At 59.8% G+C, this 24,606-nt stretch overlaps 1 protein-coding gene and 1 pseudogene across 4 annotated transcripts; one reads left to right on the forward strand and one right to left on the reverse strand.

The window, feature by feature from the left end:
- Positions 1–3,346: 3,346 nt before the first annotated feature.
- Positions 3,347–24,552, reverse strand: PCNX3 (pecanex homolog 3). Of its 4 annotated transcripts, none has more exons than XM_015588738.2 (35): positions 23,885–24,552; positions 23,370–23,557; positions 23,034–23,133; positions 22,868–22,907; positions 22,673–22,768; positions 21,332–22,459; positions 20,712–20,835; positions 20,454–20,629; positions 19,896–19,986; positions 19,395–19,530; positions 17,946–18,106; positions 17,045–17,198; positions 16,761–16,793; positions 16,313–16,484; positions 16,097–16,207; positions 15,662–15,753; positions 15,395–15,504; positions 15,126–15,231; positions 14,941–15,033; positions 14,626–14,776; positions 13,728–13,872; positions 13,218–13,395; positions 12,094–12,202; positions 11,809–11,938; positions 11,317–11,375; positions 11,003–11,218; positions 10,081–10,334; positions 6,265–6,495; positions 6,023–6,126; positions 5,572–5,719; positions 5,243–5,473; positions 4,894–5,168; positions 4,445–4,578; positions 4,063–4,361; positions 3,347–3,986 (listed from the first exon to the last, which is right to left on the reverse strand). In XM_015588738.2, the coding sequence occupies exons 1-35, from the start codon at positions 24,035–24,037 to the stop codon at positions 3,792–3,794; spliced, it is 6,123 nt and encodes a 2,040-aa protein (XP_015444224.1). In that variant the 5' UTR covers positions 24,038–24,552; the 3' UTR covers positions 3,347–3,791. The 4 variants fall into 4 exon arrangements, with proteins under 4 accessions (XP_015444224.1, XP_006911164.1, XP_015444225.1 ...); XM_006911102.3 differs by having other exon boundaries at positions 17,946–18,067; positions 20,454–20,632; XM_015588739.2 differs by having other exon boundaries at positions 17,946–18,088; positions 20,454–20,632.
- On the forward strand, positions 8,041–8,159 carry LOC112479329 (annotated as a pseudogene).
- Positions 24,553–24,606: the final 54 nt, after the last annotated feature.

Genomic DNA, 24,606 nt, shown 5'->3' on the forward strand with positions numbered 1-24,606 from the left:
CTGCTGAGGGAGTGGGCTGCTCAGAGGGACCTGGGGAGAAAACAGGAACTGGGGGGCCCCAGCCTGGTCCTCCACCGCGCCGGGTTGGCTTCCGGCCCTCTACGAGACCATCAAAGCCGCTTCCGCTTTCCTGGCCACTTCCTTGTCTGCCTCGGGCTAAGGTTTCCAGCCCCCTCCTCCAGCTTAGCACTAAGCAGGGCCAGGGGCTAGGCTGTTGGGGCACTGGTCTTAGGGTCTTGGAGGCTAAACTGGGGGGCCCCAGCCTGGTCCTCCACCGCGCCGGGTTGGCTTCCGGCCCTCTACGAGACCATCAAAGCCGCTTCCGCTTTCCTGGCCACTTCCTTGTCTGCCTCGGGCTAAGGTTTCCAGCCCCCTCCTCCAGCTTAGCACTAAGCAGGGCCAGGGGCTAGGCTGTTGGGGCACTGGTCTTAGGGTCTTGGAGGCTAGGCAGTCCTGGGGCTGCCAGTGTCCCCTAGTTCCAACTCACACACCTTGGATTTGGCCCGGGTCCAGACTGAGGGTCCCCACCAAGCTCTGGCCCAACTGGACAGATGTTTTGTCTCAGCTGGGACGGGAAACCCATGGGGCCACTGGTGTCTGAGTCCTGCCCGCTTGACAAAGGGAGGACGTCCTGTCCCCAGAGACCTTCCTCCCTGCCCCTCCTACTTCCTCCAGGGTCCCTAAGGAGCTGAGCACCCAGAGGTCAGGTCTCAATGCCCTGGCCCTCACAGCCTCAAAAACCTCAAGGACATGGAGGTTCCCAGGGGGTACTGGCAGGGCAGCAGGAAGGGCAAGAGGACTTCCTTTGGCACAGGAAGTGGCCCCAACTATGGGCCCAGCCCCCTGCCCAGCCCCACATCCTGAGGAAGGTGGTGGGGTCATACCACACTCAGTCATGGGACCCAAGTCACCTTAGCCTGAAAGACAGGCCTTGGTTCACTTTCTTGCAGACTACTGTGACCATGCCTGGGGGCAAGGGAGAGAGTCATGATGGCTGGGTCCCTCTGCTGGAACTGGGACCGATGGGGACCTCTGGCAACCTGGCCTCACTGATGCTGACAGGGAGGTCTGAACCCCATGTGACAGATGGTCAAACTGAGGTCCAGATAAGGGGATGCTCTTGCTTGAAGCAATTCCGTGTCAGAGCTAGGATTTGAACCTGGGTCTGTCAATTTCCAAGGCCCAAATAGTGCTATACCTGCTCACTCCTGTCCTTGTGTATGTAGGTGTGGGGCAGATTGGGGGGTTGGGCTGAGGCTCAAGATCTCACAGGATGTAAGACTGAGACACCCAAGGCCCCAGGGACCTACTAAGTGTGGAAATTTGTTGAGGCTAGGGGCAGGTGCAAAGCGTAGTATAACATGGCAGGGGGAGCGACCCCCAAGTGAACCCAGGATGGAGTTGGTTGCTGGGGCAGGGATGTGGGGACCCTCCACTAGGGGTGCAGCCACCTTCTGGTGGGTCTTTGTGCATCATCCAGTGACATGTGGGGCTGGGCTAGATGGGGGTAGGGGCACCCCTCAGCTAAAACTCCAGAACCAAGGAAGCTTATGCCTCCAAATCTCAGAGTAACTCCTCCCGCGTTTCTCCTAGGACAAGCTCTGATGCTGACTCTGAGCCTCTGTTCTCTCATCTCTAAAATGGGGTTAATTAATCAAAACTGTTTCCTCTTAACGGTGCTGGGAGATTGAATGGCCGCTGAAACTAGTGAAGCTGGCCATGTGTTAAGTGTGTAGTGACAGATGCAGGCCTTGGCTCCATGCGCCAAGCTCTCGGGCCTTGGCTGTGGTGTGTGGTGGCAGTGTAAGGGGGCATGAGGGAGGGGTCTGTACGGACCCCTCTCCCTGTGGGCTGAGTTCCGTTTGTTCCACACAGTCCATGGACTGCTCTTGCTCTGGCCCAGTGCCGGGCTCTGGCCCTGCCTTGGAGGGTGTTCTTGGGCTCTGTCTCCCACCCAGCAGCTTCACACAGGGTCCATTGAGGCCGGGACATTCCTTGCCGCCTGTGTCACTGGTGGGGGGGGAAGGGGACTGGCCCCGCCCCCACAGATCCGGAAGGCCTGGCTGCCCCAGGAGGAGGCGCTGGACGCTTTTTAGCACATCTGGAGGTCATGACCCCATTTCTGCTGCCAGGGGGCGCGACAGATGTTTCCTCCCAGGCCAGCCCCAGGACTGGGGGCGGTATGCAAAGGCTGGAGAGGAGGCCGCTCAGGGAGAAGGGGAGCCCCAAAGCAGGGGGAACCCCGCGCACAGCCAACAGCACTGGCGGTCGCCAGCGCCACCGAGAGGATTCAGGAGCCGCTGCATCCACTCCCTAGCACACCGGCCAAGTCGGGCCGTCACATAGAGGACAGAGTGAGGGCTGCTGGCCAGAGGCAGGAGACTGGACATGCTGACTTGGGACTGGAGCTGGAGCCCGAAGGGAGGTTGGGAGGGTACAGGCGGCAAACGCAGCGAAGAACCCCCTCCCGAACACACACACACACACACCCCGGGCCCACGCCAGGCTACCTTCTCCCCTGTCTGACCCTACCGCGGTGCCTCCGCTCCCCCCGCGCCTGCCGGTACCTCTGGGGCTCCCGCCCGGCGGCCGCCTCCCGCGCTGGGGTCTTGCTGCCGGCTCTCCCGCTACCGCTCCGGGCGCCGGCTCCGCCTGTGGGCGGGGCTACATCGGGGGCGGAGCCACAGCGGCAGGGGCCGGGTCCGTCTGGGAGCCGGCGCAGCGGCGGGAAGCGCCCCGGCGGCCCGAGGCGGTCAGCCCGCACACAGAGCGCTCTGCCGGAGCCAGGCCCAGCCCAGCGGGCTGTTGGGCCTCCAACCCGCGGCCGAAAAACGAGAACAGTGTTACCTGTGTTCCGACCAACTGGGAGGGCAAGAGCAGGACACCTAGTGTCTAGCTTCTGCGGCACACAACAGGTGCTCAGACACTGCGACTGTTTCTGAGCACTTGCTGAGCATCGGGACCTGCTCTACACACGTTCTCATTTATTCTTAAAACACCTTAGACAGCTGTCATCTTTATAGCTAGAGAAATTAAGTTCAGAGAAAGGCTTTGGCTAAGGTCAAGGCTGATAATTATAGAAGCCAGCCCACTGGAGCTGGAAGTCTTCAGATATTATAGGGGTGAGAAACTGAACAAAATGGACTTCAGATGAAGGCTTGAAATGAGAACAAGCTTGTGAGGAAGAGGACCCAGGCCTAATTGAACCCTGCCTTAGTCTGACCTTGATCTCCATCATAATGGAGTCCCATATCCTTCATCCCCATTCCATGTTTATCCACACTGACCTGTCCAGGACCTTCTCTACCCTCCCCCCAAACACTCCCAGAAAGAAGAAACCACCAAACAAAATCAAAAATAGTGTTATTAATTCTGGTGTCGCCGAAGCACAAAAAAAAAAAAGAAAAAAAAAAAGAAACCACCCTTCCCACATTTCAGCCCCGGGTCCAGGCCGAGGGGCTGCCCCTGCAGGCAGTGCAGGCCCAGAGGCCAAGTCAGTCCCGGCCACGGGCTTGAAGCGGGACCAGCCCATGGGTTTGGCTCTTCGGGCCTGGCTGGGAGGCTTCCTGCCTCATTTTGGGGAGTCCAGGCCCTGGACTAGAGATGAGAGACCAGGGGTCAAGGTCAGAGATCTGGGCCACTCAGTTCTGGTGCTCTGGCTAAGGCAGTCAGAGGTCAGGGTTTGGATGTGGAAGCCAAAGCCACTCAGTTCTGTGGTCCAGCAGAGAAGGCCAGAGGCCAGGGTCCAAATTATTGAATCCTGGGCTGGGATCCAGAGGGCACTGGACCATTCAGTACTGATGTTCCAGCAGGGGCTGGGCGGCTGGGCTCTCGCGCTCCTCAGCAGGGGCAGGCCAGTCACCTGAGGCCCCCACGGGTGTTCCACTCTCGGGAGGACTGCTGTCCAAGCAAGGAATGTCCTGGGCTACTCTGGGAGGTGAGGCGTCGGTGCTGATATCCGGGCTGAGATTGAGGTCTAGGGGAGCCTGGGGAAGGGGAGGTAAGTTGGTGGGAGAGCAGACCTGAGCTGCCCAGGGCCCTCCCTTCCCATAGGACCCTTACCTGAGATTTGGGGGTGCCCCCTTTGGGGCTCCCTGAGGCTGGCTCCCCTTCAGATCCTCCCAGCCCCTTCCGACCCCCTAGGCTCCACTTTCCACTGGGACCCTCAGAACAGAGAAGACCAGAGCCAGGGGGCCTTGAGGGCCGGGGACCCTCAGTGGGGACAGGAGAAGCAGGGGGCAGTCCAGGGAGCCGAGGCGGGGGCCACTGCAGCAGAGGAGGGGGGCGCCCATCACCAGAACCGCTCAGGGAGGGCCTCGGGCCCCAGCCAGGGCCTGGTGGGAGGGGTTGGTCACCACTGCCTGTAAGAAACAGATAAAAGGGCGAAGACCTCAGTTAAGCTGTCCCCCTCAACTACTGGTTCAGCCTGGCCTCACCGGCTCACCTGCTGTGTTCTCGGGTGTGGGGTGTGCCAAGGGGGGGTTACTGCTGAGGGAGGTCAAACCACCACCTCCACTGCAGTCTGAGTCGTCCACGTTCCCGCCACTGTTGCAGCCAGCACCACAGCCCTTATGAAGCCTGGGGTGGGGAGAGAAGAAGTTGGCGAGGAGGTGAGCAGAGACTTCACAAGCAGAAGTCTCCAGCCCCAGGACAAGTCACCTAACATTCGTGAGCCCCGGGGTCCTGTCTCTAAGAGATTTTGCCATCTACTTTGCAGGGTCTTAATGGCTCTTAAGGCTAAAGGCCACCTTCAGCTCTGGGAGGGGGTCAGCTTGCAGGGTCCATCCTGGCTCCAGCACTTCCCGAGACCTCAGAAGGAGTAGCTTCATCTCAGTCTCAGCTTCCTGCTCCAAGAACCTGGCCCCCTGAGCTGGGCTGGCAGGAAGGGCTCACCTCTCCCAGCTATGCAGAAGCCAGCGGGCAATGGCACCCAGGCTGACAGGGCCACCCCACAGCGCCCGCAGCTGGGGGTGGCTGCCGGCTAGCGAGGTGGTAAGGGGCGACACGTAGATGGGGTAGCCAAGCGGCTGGTCACAGGAGGAGTTGATCATGTTGCGCAGAGCCTGCTTGGCGTTCTGGATGCTGCCACGCTCGGGGTTGCGGTTGCGCAGGAACACCAGCTCCTGCTGCTGCCCGGCCCACAGGCCGCGCACACACTCACGGTTCACCTGCGGGCCACACGCAAGGGTCAGGGGGCTGGCACCGGGGAGGGGGCCAAGCTGGGTGGGTGGGCCATCCCCACCTTGATGACGCGAAAGCTCAGGTGGCGCCGGTTGAGCATGATGATCTTGTACTCGTCCGAGGCGTCATCCAGGACGTGGCGCAGTGCCAGCAGCGAGGGCGTGTTGCTGAGGATGGCGCTGCGCCAGGCCGGGTCACCCTCGTGAGAGATGACCAGCCGCTCTTCGTTGGCTGCAATGGCATCATACAGAGCGGCTGGCTCCTCATACTCATCTGGGGATGTGAAGTGGTCCTGCGGGGAGGGCAGGAGGGCTGGGGTCAGTGGCCCCTGCCCTGGGGAAGGGCTTGACCCACCGCCTACCTACCCAGCCTGGGCACACCTCTCCCAACCTGGTGAAGCTTGAGGGCCATGCGAACTCCAGGCGCCACCACGCGGTGAAGCAGGTCCATGTCAGCAAAGACCCACTCGTCGCGTGGGGAGGTGATGCGGAAGTCGCCCTTGAACAGTGCGTGCAGGCCATAGAGGAAGGGCTCCAGGCTGGAAGAGGAGCAGGGAGGTGAGCGCCAAGGTCGGAGCTCAACTACATCCAGTGGTTGGACCCGAGACCAGTCTTCAGAACAGGCCTCAGTTTCCCCACCTTGACAAGGAGGTCAGTCTCTGCCCCAGGTCCCTTCACAGGATGGTGAGGAGCAGACAAGGTGACAACTGGGAGGTGCCTTGCCCACAAGGGCCACATTGAAGGAAGGACTGAGGTGCTTCCTGGGGGCCTCTGACTCGGAGCTCCTCACTGATGGGGCGGAGGGAAGAGTGGCGGGCCCGGCTGGGCCTGTGGGCACTCACCTGGCAGACATGCTGTGCGAGGCAGTCCCCAGGGCCCGACGGCCCAGCACACACAGGCCGAAACACAGCGTGACCAGCGGCGAGTTCCAATCCTGGTCCACGGGCTGTGGCACAAGGACCCCCATCCCCAGAGCCCAGCTCAGCCTTGGGACAGGGAATTTGGGGTTGGGGCCGAAAGGCTGAGGGTGAAAGGGACTCTCCCAGGGAGGGGAGAAGGCAGCCCAGGGTAGTGGTGGCCAGACCTGGCTGCGCCGGGAGGCACAGTACTGGATCCACTCCAGGTGTACCGCACAGAAGGAGGGCAGCGAGAGGCCGGAGAGGCGAAGGTCGTAGTCCTCATCCACGCTCAGCGAGAAGGTGGGGTCTGAGTCAGCGTAGCCAGGAGCCCGCACAGGCCGCAGGGCAGCCGCTATGCCTTCATGGCTCAGCCATGCCTCCAGCTTTGGTGAACGGCTCACGTAGTAGATGATGCTCTGAGAGGAGAGAGCAGGCATCAGGGCTGGGCCAGTGACGAGTACTGCCCGAGCCTGGCCACTGCAGGAGAAAGCGATGGGGTAAAGAAGCTTCTCCCTTGTACTGAGCCGATGTCTGCTTCCTAGAATACTCATCTTGTGTCCAGTCTCAGCTCCGTGAAGCCACACAGGCAAGTCTGCCCCTCTCCCCTAAACCAGAGAGGAAGATCGAGAAAGTGGATAGGAAGCGTCCCCTGGAGAGTTCTGCACTGTGACCAGTGCTCGCTCGCTTCCTCAGAAGATGCCCCATTTGTAAGGGAAACTAGGGTTCAGACAAGGGACCTGCCTAAGGTTGAACCGCAGGGCAGACTGAGCTAGGATTGGAATCCTAGGACCTTTGATACCATGATGCCAGAGGACCCAGATCTCAGAGGCCTTGGAAGAGCAGGTTGAGATAGAGGGGCCAGCAGCAGGCCAGTTGGGCCTAAGTGCCCCAAGTCACACGGGTCTCTTTAGGCAGCTGAAATGGGACAGCCATAGGGCCTCTCCTCAGAGAAAAAGCAACTGTGCCCAAAGTCAGGGGCTCGTGGACCCCCTTAAGAGATTGCTGGTTTCTAAGCAGGGGTTTGGACAAATGAAGAACTTCTGGAAGGCAGGCAGCTGGCACAGCCAGCATGGACAGGCAGTGTGAGGTTGGCAGCTGGCAGCCAGTGAGGTTACTGGGATTCCATGTGCCACCCTGGGATGGAGCGGCCAGGGCTGGCCCTCTGCCTGGGTAAAGGGTGGGAAGTTCATGGCTGGGGAGGGTAACATAGCTGGCCATGAACAGAGGGCACCCAAGCAGTAGGGATGTCCAGCAGGGTGGCTCTGGTGGGGCATGGAGTCCAGGAGCCTCGGCAAAATGACCACAGTACACAGTACAAGTTGGGAAAAGCCAAGGGCCTCAAACAGCTCTCTGGAGTACACCTGGAGGTCATGGTTGTGGGTGGCTTAGCAGCCGAAGGCCTGGCCCCAGGATCACCTGGGTGATGGACAGGTGGGTAACTGTTTGGAGAGGGCTGGGTTGATCCATTAGCAAAAGAAGGGGGACCAGGAGCCTAATGGGGTGAGTGGAGGCAGGATGGCTGTGGGGTCGCTTTGGGCCACAGGCAGACCAGCGCCTGACTTTCTTGCCCAGAGGGCATCCCCACAGTCTGGGCCCCACCACAGCCCCCAAGAACCAAAAAGGAAAACCCTCAGGGGTGCGGCGGGAAGCTGGCCTGGCACACAGTGCCCATTAACTTTTGCCACTGCCAGTGTGTTCTGTGAAACTCCAGCTCTCTGGAGACCCAGCCCTTGGAGTGGTTCTCAGCTGTCACAGCTCTCACGAGCGTGCGTTAAGGAGTCGGACTCTGCTCAGTGTTCCACGTGGGCCAGCTCACTGAATCCTCACAGGTCTCATGGCCGTGGCATCCTTCCCCTCTCATCCCCACCTAACTGCAGGGGTGAGCCAGTTTCTTCAGCTATAAAAGGGGCCAATGACACCAGCCCTGCTTCTTTGAAAGGGTTGCTAAAAAGACCAAACAGGTCTATGGACATGCTACCCTTAACAAGCCCGATCCCATCTGATCTTGGAAGCTAAGCAGGGTCGGGCCTGGATAGTACTTGGATGGGAAACTACCTAAGAAGATCAGGTACTGTAGGCGTAAAAAACAAAAAAAAAGAAGAGATTGTAAGCTGACAAGGTCCTTGCAATCTGTGAAGTCAACCAAGGGCTGCCTTGCCTAAAATAAAATAAATAAATAAACAAACAAACAAAAACACCAAATAGGATAGTGAAGATGCCTGGGCTTGGAAATGTTGAGACCCCAAGACTTCGCTATAGGCAGATGTGGGGCCAGTGTCTCTGGCTGTGGGGCTTAGATTGAGTCTGTCACTCAACTGAACTTAGTGACTCTTCAGGAAGGGCAAGGTGCAGAGGAGGCACCAAGGCGGGCCGAAGTGGCACAGGAAGGGCTCTGCCTGGTCTGCCAACACTAAGAGCTGGATAGGACACATCTGTACACTGCCCCCAGCTGAGGGGCTGCCTGCACACCTGCTGTCCTCAGGCCTTGCCCTTGGCAGCCCCAACTGGTCTTTGCAAGCTTCACCTTATACTCCATCTCTGACGGAGCCCTTCCTCAAGTCCTCCAGGAATCTCTACCGCTCAGATTCTGCCCAGCCCTTGAGACAGCTGTGGCAAGTTGGCTTCCTTACGGGACGACACACTTGGCAGGGCGGAGCTCCTCTCGGCCTGCCAGCTCAGGCCTGGCTGGGTGCCTGGTGCAAAGCCCTGAGAAGGCTATGCTGGCCTTGAGCTGGGCTCTTGGGAGGCAGCAGGGTGACCTGGGCATGAGAACCTCTCTTGAGATGGGAGGGGAAGATAGCCAGGACCGTGACCTCTGGGTGACTTGGGGCTGGGAATGTCCCTGTCTGGACCACAGTCTCTTTCATGGTGAAAGTGAGGGGGGAGGGATGGGGAGCTCACAAACCCTTCCCCTGGAGTGGGTGGGTGGACAAAAAAATTACGGAAAAACCATAGCGTCTCTGGGGTATGATAGATGGGACGTCCACGGGAGGCAAAAGGACAGCTGGGGGATGCATAGCACTGCCCCAGAGAGCAGCTCAGTTGGGCAGGCTCTCCTGACCCCCAAAAGGTCACCCATCCAGGCTCCACACAAGGAGCCCCACAGCAGATGCTAAAAGGGTACAAGGGGACCTGGGCTGTGACCAACCCACCCCACTCCCATAAGTGCCCTTATTCCAGGGGCCACAAAGCCTCACAGTTCCTGCCATCTCACACAACTACAACAATCCTCACTTCTTAAGGGGGTAAACTGAGGCACAGCAAGGGAAGTGACAACTCAGGCTTCCCAGAACCGAGCTCCCTCTGGACTGCCACACCGTGCCTCACAATCCCCACCACCCCCAACAGGTTTTGAGACTCTCGGGCTGGGCTTGGAGCACCGGGCTGAGACGGGGAGGCTCAGGCCCACAGTCTGAGCCCGGCCCTGTCACTTTCTCCTGATTCTGGGGCCTCAGGCAAATCACTTCCTGTCTTCAAGCCAACTTCTACAACTGAAAGAGCAGATCTGTCCTGGGGGGGTGTGGTAGGTTTCACCCAGCTCCGCAGAGGTGCCTGGCACAGAGCCTGCCCCTCAGTAAGCACCACTGCTTGGCAGCTGCTCCCGAGACTCATGAATGCCACAACCAGGGATGGGGAGCAGGGAGCTTGGTGGTCTGAAAGGCTGGCCTTAGCGTTTGTCCCTCTTGGGACCAGCAGCCCAGTGCAGGGATCTGCACGTGCTGCCCACCTGCCCAATACTCACTGCCCAAAGTGAGCCTTCTGGAGGAGCGTGACAGGAAGCCCATCTTGGGCACCCCACTGTCAGAGCCACACAAGCCGCTGGGTCCCCTGAGGCTGGCTGTCCAGAGTAGCACTTTGGAGGATACTTAAACTCGCTGAGGCCTCTGCATCCCTTGGGAAAATCAGGCTCCCAATGATCCAGAAGATGGCATTCAGGATGCTCCTCCCATCAGTGAGTGCTCCCCAGTGGGACCCCTGCTGCCCAGCCATCGCTGCTGTACCTTGACGTAGTAGGTGATAAGGATCTTGCGGAGGTCAAAGACTTGCAGCATGGAGGCTGCATTGTTGTCACTGATGCTGTAACCCTCCAACACGTATTTGCTGGCCGTCACCTCCCAGGCCAGCCAGCGCTGCCCAAAGGCAGCATTGAAGGACAGAACCCGAGGCAGGTGGCCCGGCTCACAGCAGCAGCAGCCCTCATCCTCCTCCACGCCCTCCGTGATGGCCTCCACCTCACGCTGCTGGCAGTACGTACCTACAGGGAAGGGGTGCCAGTCAGGCGGCCACTAGGACATCCCCGCCCGCCTCCTCCCCAGCGAGTACCCAGGTATGGCATCGGAGGCCTGTGCCATTCAGCCTCCCTATCAGGAAGCTGTGTAAGTGAACAAATGAAGCCCCTTCCCTCCAGACTCTCGGTGGCCACAGTGGGGTGGGAGTGAGCCAAACAGGCTCTGATCCCTCATTTACAAAGACCGAAGCTCCACCAGAGCGACTTGCTCAGGTTCATGGCGCTCAAGACCTGTGCCCCTCTAAGGGTGGCCCTCTGTGGCCTCTTCTGAATTGAACACCCAATGTGTGCGTCTTCCTGAGGGCAAGGAGCTAGCTCACTCACCAGTGGTTACACGTGGCCCCCACCCTAGGCCAAGCCCAAGACCACAGAGCAGGCCAGCAGGAGCTGGCAGGAGAACCCAGAGCTCCAAGTCCAAGCTTTCACCACAGCAGCCTGTTCAGACCCAAAGTCAGGTCAGTCACAGGGCTTGGCCAAAGGAGACCCTGCCACCTCACTGCTCCAACTGGTGAACCCAGGCCCAGGAAGTGCCTTGCTCAACATCACCTAGCAAACCAGGGCAGAACTAGACTAGAAGCCAGCCCGCATACACTATGAAACGGTGCCCTGTGTCAGGCCCAGCCCTCACAGCTCACCCCGGAACTCAAGGCCACGCAGCTGGAAGGTGACGAGGCCATTGCCAACCTCAATGAGGTGCACCAGGGCGTTGAGGTAGTCGGAGGCCAGGACGAAGCAGTCGCCGGGGCCATAGTTGCCCCAGCGGCCCAGCACCAGGTCCCCACACAGCGTGTGCTGCAGCGAGCGTGTCAAGTGCTCATAGAAGATGGAGTTGAGGTTGTTGTCATCAGCGCCTGGGACCCAGGGTAAACAGACAAGTGGATAACATGACAAGCTAGGCTCCCTCCCCAGGAGGCCCCACTGGAAAGCCCCCGGATGGCTGGGTACACACCGGGATTCCGGTCCAGCTGCGTGACCAGGCGGGTGTTGGAATGATCCACACGTTTAGTGCTGTTCAGAGAAAGAGCAACAACGCAGCTGACCCAGAGTGGGGCTGCCGAGGGTTCAGACGCCGACCCCCGCTGGCAAGCCACTGCGTTCTCCCTGAGCCCATGCCACCATGCTCTGGGTGGATGCCATGACAGCCCCACTATACAGGAGGAAGCTGAGGCCAGGGTCAGGAAGGGAATCACTCAGGACCACACGGCTGAGAAGCCTAGGATGTGAGCCCAAGGCCTTGGCCTGGCCTGGGTTTTGCCTTCATCAGGTCAGCCCGGTGAAACCCACCATGTCACTCAGCTCTGCTGTGGGACCCTCTCTGCACCCCAGCCGGCCTGGGCTCCCAACTCCTTCCTTCCTCCCAGCTACTTTCCCTGTCCCATCCGGCAGCCCCCCTCCTCCCAGGGTCCCTCTGAGCAACACGCCCGTCTCCCAGGAGACTCACTTGTAGTCGCGCTCCCAGAACTTCAGGGGCCGCGCGTAGGACATGATAAAGACAGCACTGCCCAGCAGGGGGTTGAGGGGCGTGGAGAAGAGCGCCGAGAGCAGGGCCTGAACGAACAGCATGGCCGAGTCTGGGCGCGAGTCAAGGAGATGGCCAACACATCGGACCCTCCCCAGACCCCCATCACCACCCTCCACCCCTGCCAACCCATCCCCACGACCCCGATCCCAGGCCCCGACCCTCTCTGCACATCCCCACCCAGGCAGTGGGCAGTAGGCCGGGTACGTGGCACGGCAAAGGGCTGGGCAAAAGCATGGAAAGCTGAGCCCCAGGTGATCTGCCAGGGTGCGATGTAGGTCAGAACAAAGCGCAGCTTGTACAGCAGGTCCCACAGCTGGCAGGGTCATGGGGGAGAAAGTAAGAGACACAAGGTCATTCACAAACGTGGGGTCTACCAAGTACCTACTCAGAGCCTTGGGCCTACTCCACTGGCTGCTCGCACGGGAATAAAGCTCAAGATCACTCCCAGCCCTTTCTGGAGCTAGCTCAAGCACATGTTACCATTAGCAACCCCAACAAAGCAACCACTCTGCGAGGGCATTAGCCACTTAATTGACACAACCACCCGTCATCCCATTTCACAGATGAAAAAGTTGAGGTTCAGAAAAAGCAGAGCAGGTAAATGACTTGCTCAGGCCATGCCTCTCGGTCAGTGATGATGCTGGGCCTCAACTATGGTACCGAAAGTCAAGAGATGGTCACAGGCCCTGCCCTCAGGGGGTGACAGTTTGGATGTCCACCATCCTGGGCCAGACCAGAAAACCAGACTAGAATGCTTATGTCAGTGAGAAAAAGGATCAGGCCTGTGCTGGGGTCCCATTGCGAGCCTCAAGCCTCCAGTACAGTGCACTTTGTTCAATGTGACCTGTCCCCTGACCTGACTGGGGAATCCTACAACCTGGCAGAGCAGTCTGTATATACCTAGGCCCTAAGGGCTTCTGAAACTCAGCTCTTAACTGGACTCCAAGGCCGTAGCTGGCAAGGAAGCAAAACTCAGAGACTAGTGTCCAGAGGACAAGGCTAAGTCCTATCCTGTCTGCTTACGAGGAAGGTGGTCAAGTATCATGGTTCAAAGAAAAGGCTATGAAGTCAGAAAGACCTGAATTCAAATTTGGCTGACCACCAATTCTCTGAGGGACTGGAGACAAGTCATTTAACCTCTCTAAACCACAGCTTCCTCCCTGACCCCGGAGGAGCTGCTGCAAAGGTCCACACTGGGGCTGATGCAGGGCAGTGGCTAAGAGGGCTGCAGGCCCCTGGGGAGGTCATGCCCCCCCACCTCCCACCGAGGGAGAAGGGTCGTGCTCCTGCTGCACAGCCTGGAGCCTGCAGCTTGGCTACCAGCTCACCTTGCTGCAGAGCAGGGACATGAGGAAGTAGTCAAGCAGAAAGCCCTGGGAGAGGCGCGGGTAGTCGAAGTGGAAGAGCAGGACTGTGAAGGCCAAGGTCAGGTACTGCTGGGGTGGGCAGCAGAAGGCCGAGCGCAGAAGCTTCAGCCCAGCCACGGTCATCAGAAGCGCCCGACAGCTGTGGGTAAGGGGCAGATGTGAGATCCCCAGAGGGGGCTCCGGCAACAGTGGGTGTGGTGCCTACCCCTTGCTGGCCTTGGCCTGGGCTCTGCTGGGCTGGCCCTGTTCTTTTGGGCCAGTGACTCTTAGTCTCTGCCCTCTAAAGGGGTCACCCCACTTAGGCACATTTGGGGGACACATCTTTCAAAGAGGCAACAGGAAGTATTTTAAGAGCTGGGGACATACTTTAGGTTGCTGGGCAACTGAGGCAGATCTCAATCCCTCTCTGGACCTCAGTTTCCCCATGTGTCACACGGGAATATACACAGTGGGATGGCGAGTGGTACTCACTAGAGGCAGAACTTGTCTGGGTGGCTGACGACAGCATGGGCGTCCACCGTGAGGGCATTGAGCACCACGGCAGGATAGATGAGGTACTTCTCGACACACTGCAGGCTGGCATATAGCTTCTCAAACCACATCACTTGGGCAGCACCTGCAACAGATGGCGGGACTGTTGGCCAGCACCTGACCCTCCACACTCCCCTCCCACTGCAAGGCCAGGACAGGTGTGCCCTGGGAGGAAAGCTGGAAGGAGGGCAGACCGCAGGATGTGCTGTTCTGGGTCTGTAGAGACGCTGGCAGGAGAAGTGATGTTTGGCAGCTCAAATGAAGGTGAGGAGGCCCGGGCGGGGCATGTTACGGACTCAGGGAAGGTGCTCTAAGGGCTGACGAGGACATCTCAGATGCCCACCAAAGCCAGAGCGGGCAGGGTGAGGTCAAGTATGCAGTGGACCCTTCTGAAGGGGCCACTGCCACTTGGCTCGAGCTAACTGTAGCCACATGGAAATGCAAAATCTTTAGTTGTTTAAGAAATGCAGGTCTCTGGACCTCGGTATAGCAAATCCAAAAGTTTAAATACAGGCTCAAGGGTACGTTTGTTTCACTGCCCAAGGGAAAATGTGCACCAGCAGATCTAGTCTGCTGGTGACCACTCTGTAATTCTGGACAAGAGATCCTTTTATGGCCCTGGAATTCTTCCATCTCCTAGAACACAAAGCGAGCAAAAAAAGGCAGAGCAGGCAGGGTGAGAGCGGAGCCGGGGACAAGCTAGGACCTGGCAGGCAGGAGAGGGCACGGAGGGTAGTGAAGCAGACAGGGCCGAGGCTGCCCCCTGCTGGTACTCTGAGCAGAGAGGACCCCGCTGCCACCGGAGCTCAGTGGGCCAGGAAATCGAGCAGGCACTTACCGCGAACTTCGTACTGGCTGTACTCCAGAGGCTTCAGCACGGGCTGCGACAGGCAGAACCAGGGCAGCTGTTTGCGGAGTTGTGGCAGCAGGTAATGTGTGAAGAAGCCCACAGCCCCAGCCAGCGCGTACAACACGAACCCCAGCACTGACTGCAAGAGAAAGAGGCCAGAGGCTCAGCCAAGGAGCCACAGGGGGCCTGGGCACAGGCTAGGCAGGGGCCAAGGAGACATGGGGCCATGGCTGCCCAGGGCCCTCTGGTCGAGCAGGCTCCTGCAAGGACCAAGGAGGAGAAGGTGGCCTGTGCTACACGAACCTTCAGGGCAATGAAGACGGTGCTGGCGCTAATGGCAAAGGTGAGCACGGCGATCACCACACACATCACCAGGTCAGAGTGTAGGACTTCACGCTGCAGAGCCAGGAAAAAGCCACTCAGTGGCTGACCACATCCCCTTTCAGCCCTTCACCCCAAGACTAGAGCCCCACACTCCGACCCCTCACCACCGACTGGCGCATCTTGTCCGGCAAGGGGTCTGGGGGCTCGGCCCGGGCTGTCTCCAAGCTCCGCTCCTCCAGCTCAGGGAAGAGCTTGCTCCGGATCAGAGACCTGGGGTGGGTGAGAAGACCTGGGTCTGGGGAGACCTCCCCTCTCCCTCAGGCCCCAGGGTCAGTCAGTGACAGGCACATGCGCAAACCACCCCCAGCCCTTGCCATGCAAAGACACACACAAACACACACGTGTGCGTGCACAGACTCATGCAGGCACCCACCAGAGCACAGTGGGGTCACTGCTCTGCCGGCTCAGGTGGTAGGACAGTGCCACCAGGAGGCCACAGAAGACCGAGAAGAGGACCGGGACGTGCTGCTCTGGCCAAGGAGTCTGGGGAGAGAACCCATGCTGGTCAGGGGAGGTGAGGGTAAGCATGGGGAGTGGGGGTGCCCTCCATGGGAGAAGCCATTGCCGAGCCCAGTTCGCAGCCCTATCCCAACAACCCCCCGAGCTTCAGCATGCCCCCCACCCCACAGGTCATCCCTACCTTGATGGCCCCGAGGCAGAAGCCGTAGAGCAGGGTAGCTGCCAGCAGGCTGCGGGAGAGGCTGAAGACTGCAGTGAGTGGGCTGGTGGCGGCTGTTAGGTGAGAAACAGCAGCTAAAGCTCCACTCCTACCCGCTGGCACCCCACTCACCCCCACCCCGCTGTCCCTCAACTCCCAGAGGCTAATCTTCCTGAGACTCCAGCCCCAGCTCATTGTTCTCTGTTCCCTGCAGCCCTCAGAGGCCTCCAGAGCATCTGGCACTCTGGGGTTTAAACCACCTGCCCGGGGACGGGAGAGGAAGAGATGGGCTCTTAGAATCCACAGTAACAATGCGGGAGAAGGCTCGGCAGAAGACTGGAGCCTTGGACCTAATCTCTGGGCCCTTCTGGGCCCCATACTGCCTCCCAACCCCCAAGCGACCTGTGGGCACCATACCTGTGCCCCCGAAGCCGTGCATATCTATCTGTTCCAGCAGGTACATGAGGCAGGTGTTAACCTGGGGCAGGAGGCCCAGGAGGAATACCAATGGGAAGCACAAGGTGAACACTGGCAGGAGAAAAGCGAGGGCCCAGTGAGCCTGTGGGCCACCCCTGGACCCACTACCTTTGGGGCCTCACTCCCCGGGGCCACTGCAGCCCTGCCCAGTCTCACCAGTGGCCACATCACGGGCACAGAAGAAGAAGGAGGCGGAGAAGAGAGTGAGGCCATAAAGGGAGACGGGCGGGAAGGGCTGAGCTGAGCCCAGGGCATCCAGTAGCCAGATGAGCAGACAGCAGATGCAGAAGTAGACAGGCCGGCTGTACGCGATCACCCAGTTGTGGCCCTGGGGAGTGGGCTAGTGAGGAGGCAGGCCTCCTCCACTGACCACCCTGCATGCACGTGCACACTCACGCGTGCACATGCACATTCACATGCCCGAGACCCAGCCCTGGACCCAAGATAGAAAGCCTGGCAGGGTGGGAGCCGCAGGACCAAGGATCTGGGGCCATGTGCGTGGTTAGCGAGCACTGCCTTCCTCCAGTCAACCCCTTCCCACCTGGCCTCAGCCCCGCCCGGGGCTCAGCCGCCTGCGCACAAACGCTGCTTTGCCGGTACTTACGTGCATGGGAGATGCCGCGTCAGGCTGGACACTCTGGAAGAAATGGGAGCTTCGTTGGCAACGAGAGCCAGTGCCCACGGCGGGGAGGGGGTAGTCAGAGTTCCATAACCAGGCTGTTACCAGTAACCAGGGCAGGACCCTCAATTGACCCTCAACTTTACCCATTCGTGAGATGAAGGGCTGGCTACAGGAGATCTTAGCCCTCTGATCTGCTTTCTAGTTCACCCTCCCTCAAGACATCAGGGACAAGGTCGGGGAAGGAGAGCCAGGGAGCCAAGCCTGACCTTCAGCAGGGAGTACTGGCAGGAGGCAATGACCAGGCAGAACTGGAAGACCCAGATGTCGGTGAAGAAGCCCTTGAGCAGCAGCAGGTAGCCCAGAAAGGCAACCAGGCTGCTTAGGCCGACGCCGAGGATGTTCTCCAGCAGCCCCCGCGTCCTGGAGAGACGGCAGGGTCAGCGCGCCCACCTCCTCACCCGCTAGTGAGGCAAGGAGTTGGGGTGCGGGGGCAGGACCTGGCCACAAAGGCCCCCGTCCGGGCACCCAGGCCAGCCCTCACACTATGAATACCTGACCCTGTGACCTCTCAGGGGCAAGACCAGGCTGCACGTGATCTAGGAAGCCACTCTGTGGCTACCCTGAATTCCAATCTTTGCCCCCTCTAGACCGTGAGGGCTCCAGGTGCCACCACTCCTCAGGCATGCCACACTATGCACACAGGCAATGTCCAACACACACCAGCCACAGTTCCTGGAGACGCCCAGAGTAGAGAAAGCCAGGACATGGGTTCTAAGCCAAAACTGTCCAGAGACAACAAAAGTCATCCAATTTCTCTATCTGACTTTCTGGGCCTCAGTTTCCCCTGAAAGATGAGAAGGCTGAGACAAATGGTTTGTCAGCTTTTTTAGGCTACAGAACTCAATTTAACCAAATCTATCACAGAAAAAATAACATACCAAACAGAAATGATCAATTTTGAGCAGAGCATTGGGAAAGACGGTGTGACTAGAGCACCATCTACTTGGCACCCCTTTGTACCCCAGAGGAATCTAAAGAAACCCCACTGCAGGCTCCAGCTGTCAACACGCCCTCAGTGACCTCTCGCAGTCAGCGTGTTCACAGTGTCTGGAAGGCCAGGGGAGAGGGACGCCCCAGGGACTGGGACTAGGGCAGGTGGGCACTCACCGGTCCAGCAAGGCCAGCAGGGCGAGCCGCTCGTAGCGCACAGAGGTCCAGCGGCCAGGGAAAAGCCAGCACTTGTAGCTGTGCTGGGCGCGGGGCGGCGCCTCCTCCATCAGCGTCTGCTCCTGGGATTCGTGCAGGGAGTCCTGGTCCAGCAGGTCAAACTGCAGTCCCCACAGCCGCGGCCATCAGCCCCTCGCCCCCCACAGGGGTCCTCGCCACCCCCGCCCGTCAGCACGCATTGGCCGGGCGACCACCTCTTCCAGCATAAAAGTCCCCACCTTCTAGTGGCCCTGTGGCCTGCCCTGACCCTCCACCACAAGAGTCTGCTCCTTGCTTCAGGTCCCAGCACATGGCTCAGCGGCTATCGGAGACTTCTGGGGCTGCCAGGGGCCAGACTTACTATCTGCCATGTCTGTCTTCCCCACTCAGGTGACCTCTCCTGCCTCTTCCTGGGCTCAGTGAAATCTACCTTATCCTTTGGGACCAGCACAAATGCTACCTACCTACCTCTCAGGCAGAGCCATCAGGGTTGCTCTGACCAGCCCACCCCGAAACACATACAGAACTGGCCCTGAAGACAGGCCTGGTGCCAATGCCAGTGCTGTGAGGCCCTGGGTGAACTACTTAACCTCTTTGGGCCTCCTGTGTCCTTCATTCAACAAGAACTTACAGGGACAACGATGGGCCTGCCCCTGTACTAGGCCCTAGAATACAACAGAGAGTCAAAGATGCAGTCAAAGCCCCTGTCTCAGGAGGTGGCCGTCAGCTGTGTAAGGATGACATTGCTACCCCATACGAAGGTTAAGGAGAATGTAAGCATCAATTAGGGGTACGCAGGGCTCTGGGCAATGTCCAGTCTATTGGTGGCCTGGGTGGTGGATGCATGGGTGCTCCTTCCGTGACTATTTAAACTCTGAATCTTTACTTCATATACTCTTAGTACTGCCCTTACTAGGTGAGCTCACGTACTCTTAGTACTGCCCTTACTAGGTGAGCAATGCAAATTATTACCCAAATCAGGGCACTTTTAGGACAGAAAGAGGGCATTATTAGTAACTACTAAGATGATAAGCACGAACAACATCCCCAAGCTATCCCACACATCAGGTGTCCAGCACAGGGAGCAGCAGTCACCGTCTGGTAAGTCGAACAGTCCCTTTCTGCAGGTACCACTGCTAACACCCATGGTCTCCACTAACCGTGGGTCCCTCCAGGACAAAGAAGAAACTCCAGATGTGTTTGCCGAATAAGCAAATAAGGGGCTCTTTGAACCATTCAGACCTGGGGCCTACACATCCTGTGCCAACCAGCAAAGGTCAGGACAGACACCTTAGGGCCCCTGGAGCCCTCGCTCAGCTGCCTGCCCCTCCTGGTACCTGGGCGAGGGCTTGGTGATCTGCCCCCCACTGTCCCCTCCTGCAGCTCCTTCCCTGACGGCAGGCTCCTCACCTCTGGGATCTCCAGGGGCACTCGGCGCACCTGCATGCCCTGCAGAACCACGGGCCTCGGCTGCAGCAGGTTCAGACCACCTGCCACCTCAGAGACATCAGCAGAGTGGAAGCTGGAGGAATGTGAGTGGCGGTCCCTGTGGGAACCACAGCCATGAGGGTCAGGGCCTCTGGTGAGCCCTGGTACAGGGTAGGGTTAAGGCCGGCACCAGGCCATGACTTGAGGACCCATGTGGGCTGCTTGGATACCCAGAAGCAACATGGAAGAGAGAGGTCCAGAGGAGGCAGGTGGTAGAAGTGCCTCCCTCCAGAACCTGGGCTTCCCACAAGGTCCTGAAAGCCCTGCTTGGAAGTGTCGTGGAGTCAGAAACCCAAGGGATCCCTGCAGGCCCGCCCTTCACCGCTCCCTGCCCTCCTCTCCTCCTACAGGGTCGGAGCTGCCCCTTCCCCAGCCCAGCAGAGAAAACCTCCCGGAAACGGGAGCCCACACCTGGAGACTCACCAGGCCCCATTGGCTGCCTGCTCCCCCTGCTGCCCGACAGGGTTCTCGTAGCCACCTCCAGCCAGCCCGAAGGTGTAGGAACGCCGCACGCCTAGGGCAGGGGTGTGGGACATGAGGCAACGGGTCAGGGACGGGAACACCAAGGCCCAACCCACGTGGGCACCAAGGACACTTAGAAAAGAAGAACCCTGTGCTGTGTCCTTCTGGATGGCTGTCCAGCTCCTGAGGACAAGAGCTAGACAGGAGAGGGCCTGTTGGTCAAGGGCCTGAGCCTTACAGTCAGCCACCCTGGTGTGGACTCAGCCAGGGCACTCACTCACTCAGCCTGTCACTCGGCCTGTGATTTCAGACTATGCCTGTTTCCTCATTGGCAGAACGGGGACGATGAGACTACCTACACCTCAGGGAGGCTGCAAGTCTGACACCAGGTGGTACTAGTATGTGCCCGACAGCGAGTGCTGCTGCTGGGGCGACAAAGACTTTCGGCAAGAGAGAGAGAGGGAGTCCTGGGCTGGCCGGGGGCAGAGGCCAGGCCACGGGACTCAGGGAGGTGCTCACCACTTTCATCGTAGAAATAGTGCACGGCGCCCTCGGAGGTGTCATCGAAGGTGCAGGCCTCGTGCACGTTGGCACCAGCCCGGGTGAGCAGCAGGGAGGAGGCGAAGTGCAGGGCAGAGGGCAGCGTCAGCGCCCGGGAGTGGGAGGCAGCGCGGCCACGCTGAGCCTCCTGCAGGCTGCTGGGGAGGGCCAGCCAGGGGTCAGTACCAGGTAGAGCCAGCTGGCCCTACAGCCCCCAGACCGGCGGCAGGTCCTCACCTGGGGGGCGAGCCCATGACAGACGCTGGAGGAGTGGGGTTGCTGCCTGCGTTGTGGCGCCTCCGGATGGCCTGTGTCCGCCTCACACTGCTGGAGCGGTCTCGCTTGCCCGTTTCCTCGGCCACTGCCCAGAGAGAGGTCCCAGAGCATAAGTGACACTGGCTTAGACAGAGCTAGAGGTACAGGTGGGGGTAGCACAGGTGCTCCCGCCTGGAGATGAGGTCAGGCCTAGTCCAACCATGCCCTGGCTTGGGCTCAGCCCAGTCACCTAACCACTTGTGCCTCAGTTTCCACCTTTGGAAATAAGGACAGTATGGTCTGCCCTAGCCCAGAATGACGAATGTGGATGCTGAGAGTTCTCAAGGGCAGAGGCTTCAGGTGCTAACTGCAGGATCCAGAGCAAGGTGCCAGAGGTCTCTCTGCCCCTTTCCCCACTGCTGCACCCCTGCTTATCTGAGGGGTGTGGCAGAAAATGTCACTTAATCACCAAATCCATACCCACCTGCTACCTAAAACAGAGGCTGAGATGACTGACCAGGTCCACTCCAGCCAGACCACTGCCCAAACCCAAGCCCCCTACCTAGCTCACATCCCTCCCCAGCCCTGGAACTGGCACTTACCTCCCCCTACAGCACCTTCCTCCTGTAGCTCCCCCCGCCAGCCAGGCTGGTTGGCGGCAGGTCCCCTGCGGGGCTCCGCAGGGAACACAGTGGGCTCACCAGCACCAAGCTCCACCCCCGCCTGGGCCTCCAGCTCAGCCTTGGAGCCAGCCAGGGGGGCCTTTAGGACATCACCCCCCGCCCCATCCATGCTCAGCACACGGGCGTGTGTTTTGGCGCTGGCAGTACTAGGCGTCCGCTGGGTCCCATAGGGCCGCTTGGGGGGCACGGCAGTCCCCTCCTCAGCCCCAGGGGGAGCCCGTCGCTTCCGAGGCCCCCCTGCTGCACCCCGAGAACTCTCGGGGGAGTAGCAAGAAGTAGAAGAGGAGCTGTCAGTACTGTAGCGGCGCTGAGATCGGAGACTGGAGGACGGGCTCAATTCGCTGCCCTCACTGGTGTCCTCATCCTCAAAGAAGCCCCCGCCTTCCAGCAGGGGCCGCCGAGGGGCACGGCCAGGAGGGCTGTGTCTTCGCATGGGTGGCCGCCGTTTGCCAGGCCGAAGCAGGGCCAAGTCCTTGGGCCGCACAACCAGGAGTGGCTCGGCCGGGCCTGGCGGTGTCCCTGCTCCTATGACTGTGTCAAAGGAACGCAGTGTGTCATCTGAGGGTACTCCAGCATCTGGTGAGGCGGGCAGCTCAGCCTCAGACGGTGGGTCTGTGTCGCTGCCCTCAGGGGCTTGCCCACCAGGGGGACTGTCCAGGTGGGTGGAGTTGGTCTTCTCACTCTTAAAGCTGCTCAATGTCTCCCTGTCAGTGCCACTAAAGCAGGAATCTGAGGAGCCAGCTTTCTGGGGCATGGGCTCCCCCGAGCCCCGCCGGTCCAGGGGCTGGTAGCCACCCACTCCCCGGCGTTGTTCCCGTCGACTGCTGGTCCTCACCAGGGCCCGGTCAGGACGGGTCAAGGTCAAGAAGCTCTTGCTCAGCTCCTGGCTAAGACTCCCCTTCAGTAGGGGACTCATGGGAGTGTCAGCCACACTGCTCTCACTCCAGGGGGCTCCATCTCCAGCCAAAGGAGAACGTTCCGAAGAGTCTGTGCTGGGGAGAGAAGGGTCTGGGGCAGCCCCCGGAGGCGTCTGGGGAAGATCTCCAACTGTAGAAGAAAGGTAGGCAGGTGAGTGAAAGGCATGCTGTGAAAGGAACTGGTGGCTAAGGGGTCCTACGGCTCCTGCTTTCTGAAAGCCCGGCTGGGGTGAGACCCATCCAGGAGAACAAAGAGAGCCCCAGGGTAGCAGAGTTGGAATGACTCAAAAACAAGACAGCTCATCGTCCCCCCCCAAGCCCCTGCCGCATCACACCCACTCACTCAGTTTCTCCTGTGAGCTTAGCTTTAGCATCTCTCGATCAGCTGAGGTCATGATCACGTTGTTGCTGCCTTGCTCCCGCACCAGCTCCTTGATGTCTGTAACCACGCACCCAGAGGCATCAGCAGGACCCCAGGGCAGCTGTGTGCCATCCCGTTCCACACCACCACCTTCAGCTCTGAGCAGCAGCCACCTACCTCTGAGGGGCCCCGAGTCCTCCATCCGGGGCAGCAACTCCTGAGCAAACAGAGAGGTGTGAAGGAGCAAACAAGGCAGTAGGCTCAGGTAGGCTCAGGACATACCCATGGTGGAGATGGGCTCCCAGGAGAGGAGTGAGAGAGGCTGAGGGCCAGGACCACTCACCGAGACCTGGTTGAAGCCAAACACGGAATGCTGGGAGCTACAACGTACTGGGGGTGTGGAACTAACTTTCCGAAACACTGTCATTTCCACTCCGGGGTCCCTGGCAGTGGAGAAAAACATCAGCTTTGAGCTAACCTACCCTCTTCCTAGTACTGCCTCTGCAATCTCCATCGCTTCTCTCTTCTCAAAGGTCCTCTGACAATTCCAGGGTGGACCACAGAACAAGTGCTCAACCACTCACGAATCGATGTTCCCTAAGCCCCTCCTCCACCCTCCAAGGCTCAGGCCCAGGCACCAAGAACCCTGGATCCCAAACAGAACCCCAGCCTCACCTACCTGAGTGGATTGCTGTCCCCCTGGGCAGGCTCTTCCTCTGGCTCCCCCATGGTAGAGTTGCGCTTCTCCACAATCTCACCCTGGTCGAACATGGCATGCAGCCGATAGTTCACAGTCTTGATGGCAGCGAAGATGACAGCCACCACAAGGCAGTACACGCCAGCCACCATCAAGCTGGGGGGCAGAACCTGGAAGTGGCAGCAAGTCAGGTCCCTTCTCAACCAACGGTGCCCCCATGGGGTGGACTACCACCACTGTCAGGGTCAGGATTCACTATGTCACCCCTTGTGAAACCACAACGACCCTGCAACGGATTCTAACTAGAGAGAGAAATTACATGAGGTGCTCAAGGTCACCCAGCCGAGAAAAGGGAGAATTCTGCTTGTCCTCCACACACCCCAAACTCTGCAGTGGCTCCTCTCTCCACACCCCAGCGCCCAAGGCGCAGTCCCCAATCCCCACCAGGCCGCCCTCCCTTTCGCTGACGGGAGTTACAGGTGGTGGCAGCGCCTCACCATGTACAGCAAGAAAGGAAAGGTAAGCAGGAAGATCCAGACGTAGAGGTGGAAGCAGTTGGAGAAGGTGCTCTGGTGTGGGTCGAAGAACCAACCGCCGGTGAGCGAGGCCCACACCCCCTGGCGCAGGATCTGCAACACCTGCGACCCCATGGCCCCGCCGCTGCAGCGCGCGCCCCCCTCCCGGGACCCTCATGGGGGCGGCCCCCGGCCCATGCCCCGTCTGGCGCCGGAGGGCCCCGGGGCCCGGCCTGGCGCTCACGCCATGGCCTCCCCCAGCGGGGGAGAGGGGTCCGTGGGGCGAAGGTGCTGGCAGGGGGCGGGGCCGGCCAGGGCAGTCAGCGGTGCGAGGCCCGAGCGCCGCGGCGGAGCCGCATCAGGGGCGGGGTCCGGGTCCCCACCCCCGGCCAAAAACTGCTCCAAGGGGCCGAGCCTGCAGGCAGGCGCTGGGCACGGGCCGGGCACCCGTCGGCGGCATCCAGAGGTGGGCGTGGGGTAGGTGCTCTGGAGGTGCAGGCGACGGCTTCCCGGTTCCGACCTAGGGAGAGCCCCAGGACCCTGAGGGACACTTCCGGGGTCACAGGTCACTCGCTTCGGGATCCGCGATCGCTCCGCTTCTGCGGGAGCCGGCCCTAGGAGGAGGCCGGAAGAAGGAGCCGCGAGCCGCCAGCCTGCAATGGCGCATGCGCCCGACTATCCCAGTTGGGACCCGGAAAAGGAAA

Source organism: Pteropus alecto, unplaced genomic scaffold (assembly GCF_000325575.1).
Source record: "Pteropus alecto unplaced genomic scaffold, ASM32557v1 scaffold43, whole genome shotgun sequence".
Taxonomy (NCBI): Eukaryota; Metazoa; Chordata; class Mammalia; order Chiroptera; family Pteropodidae; genus Pteropus; species Pteropus alecto.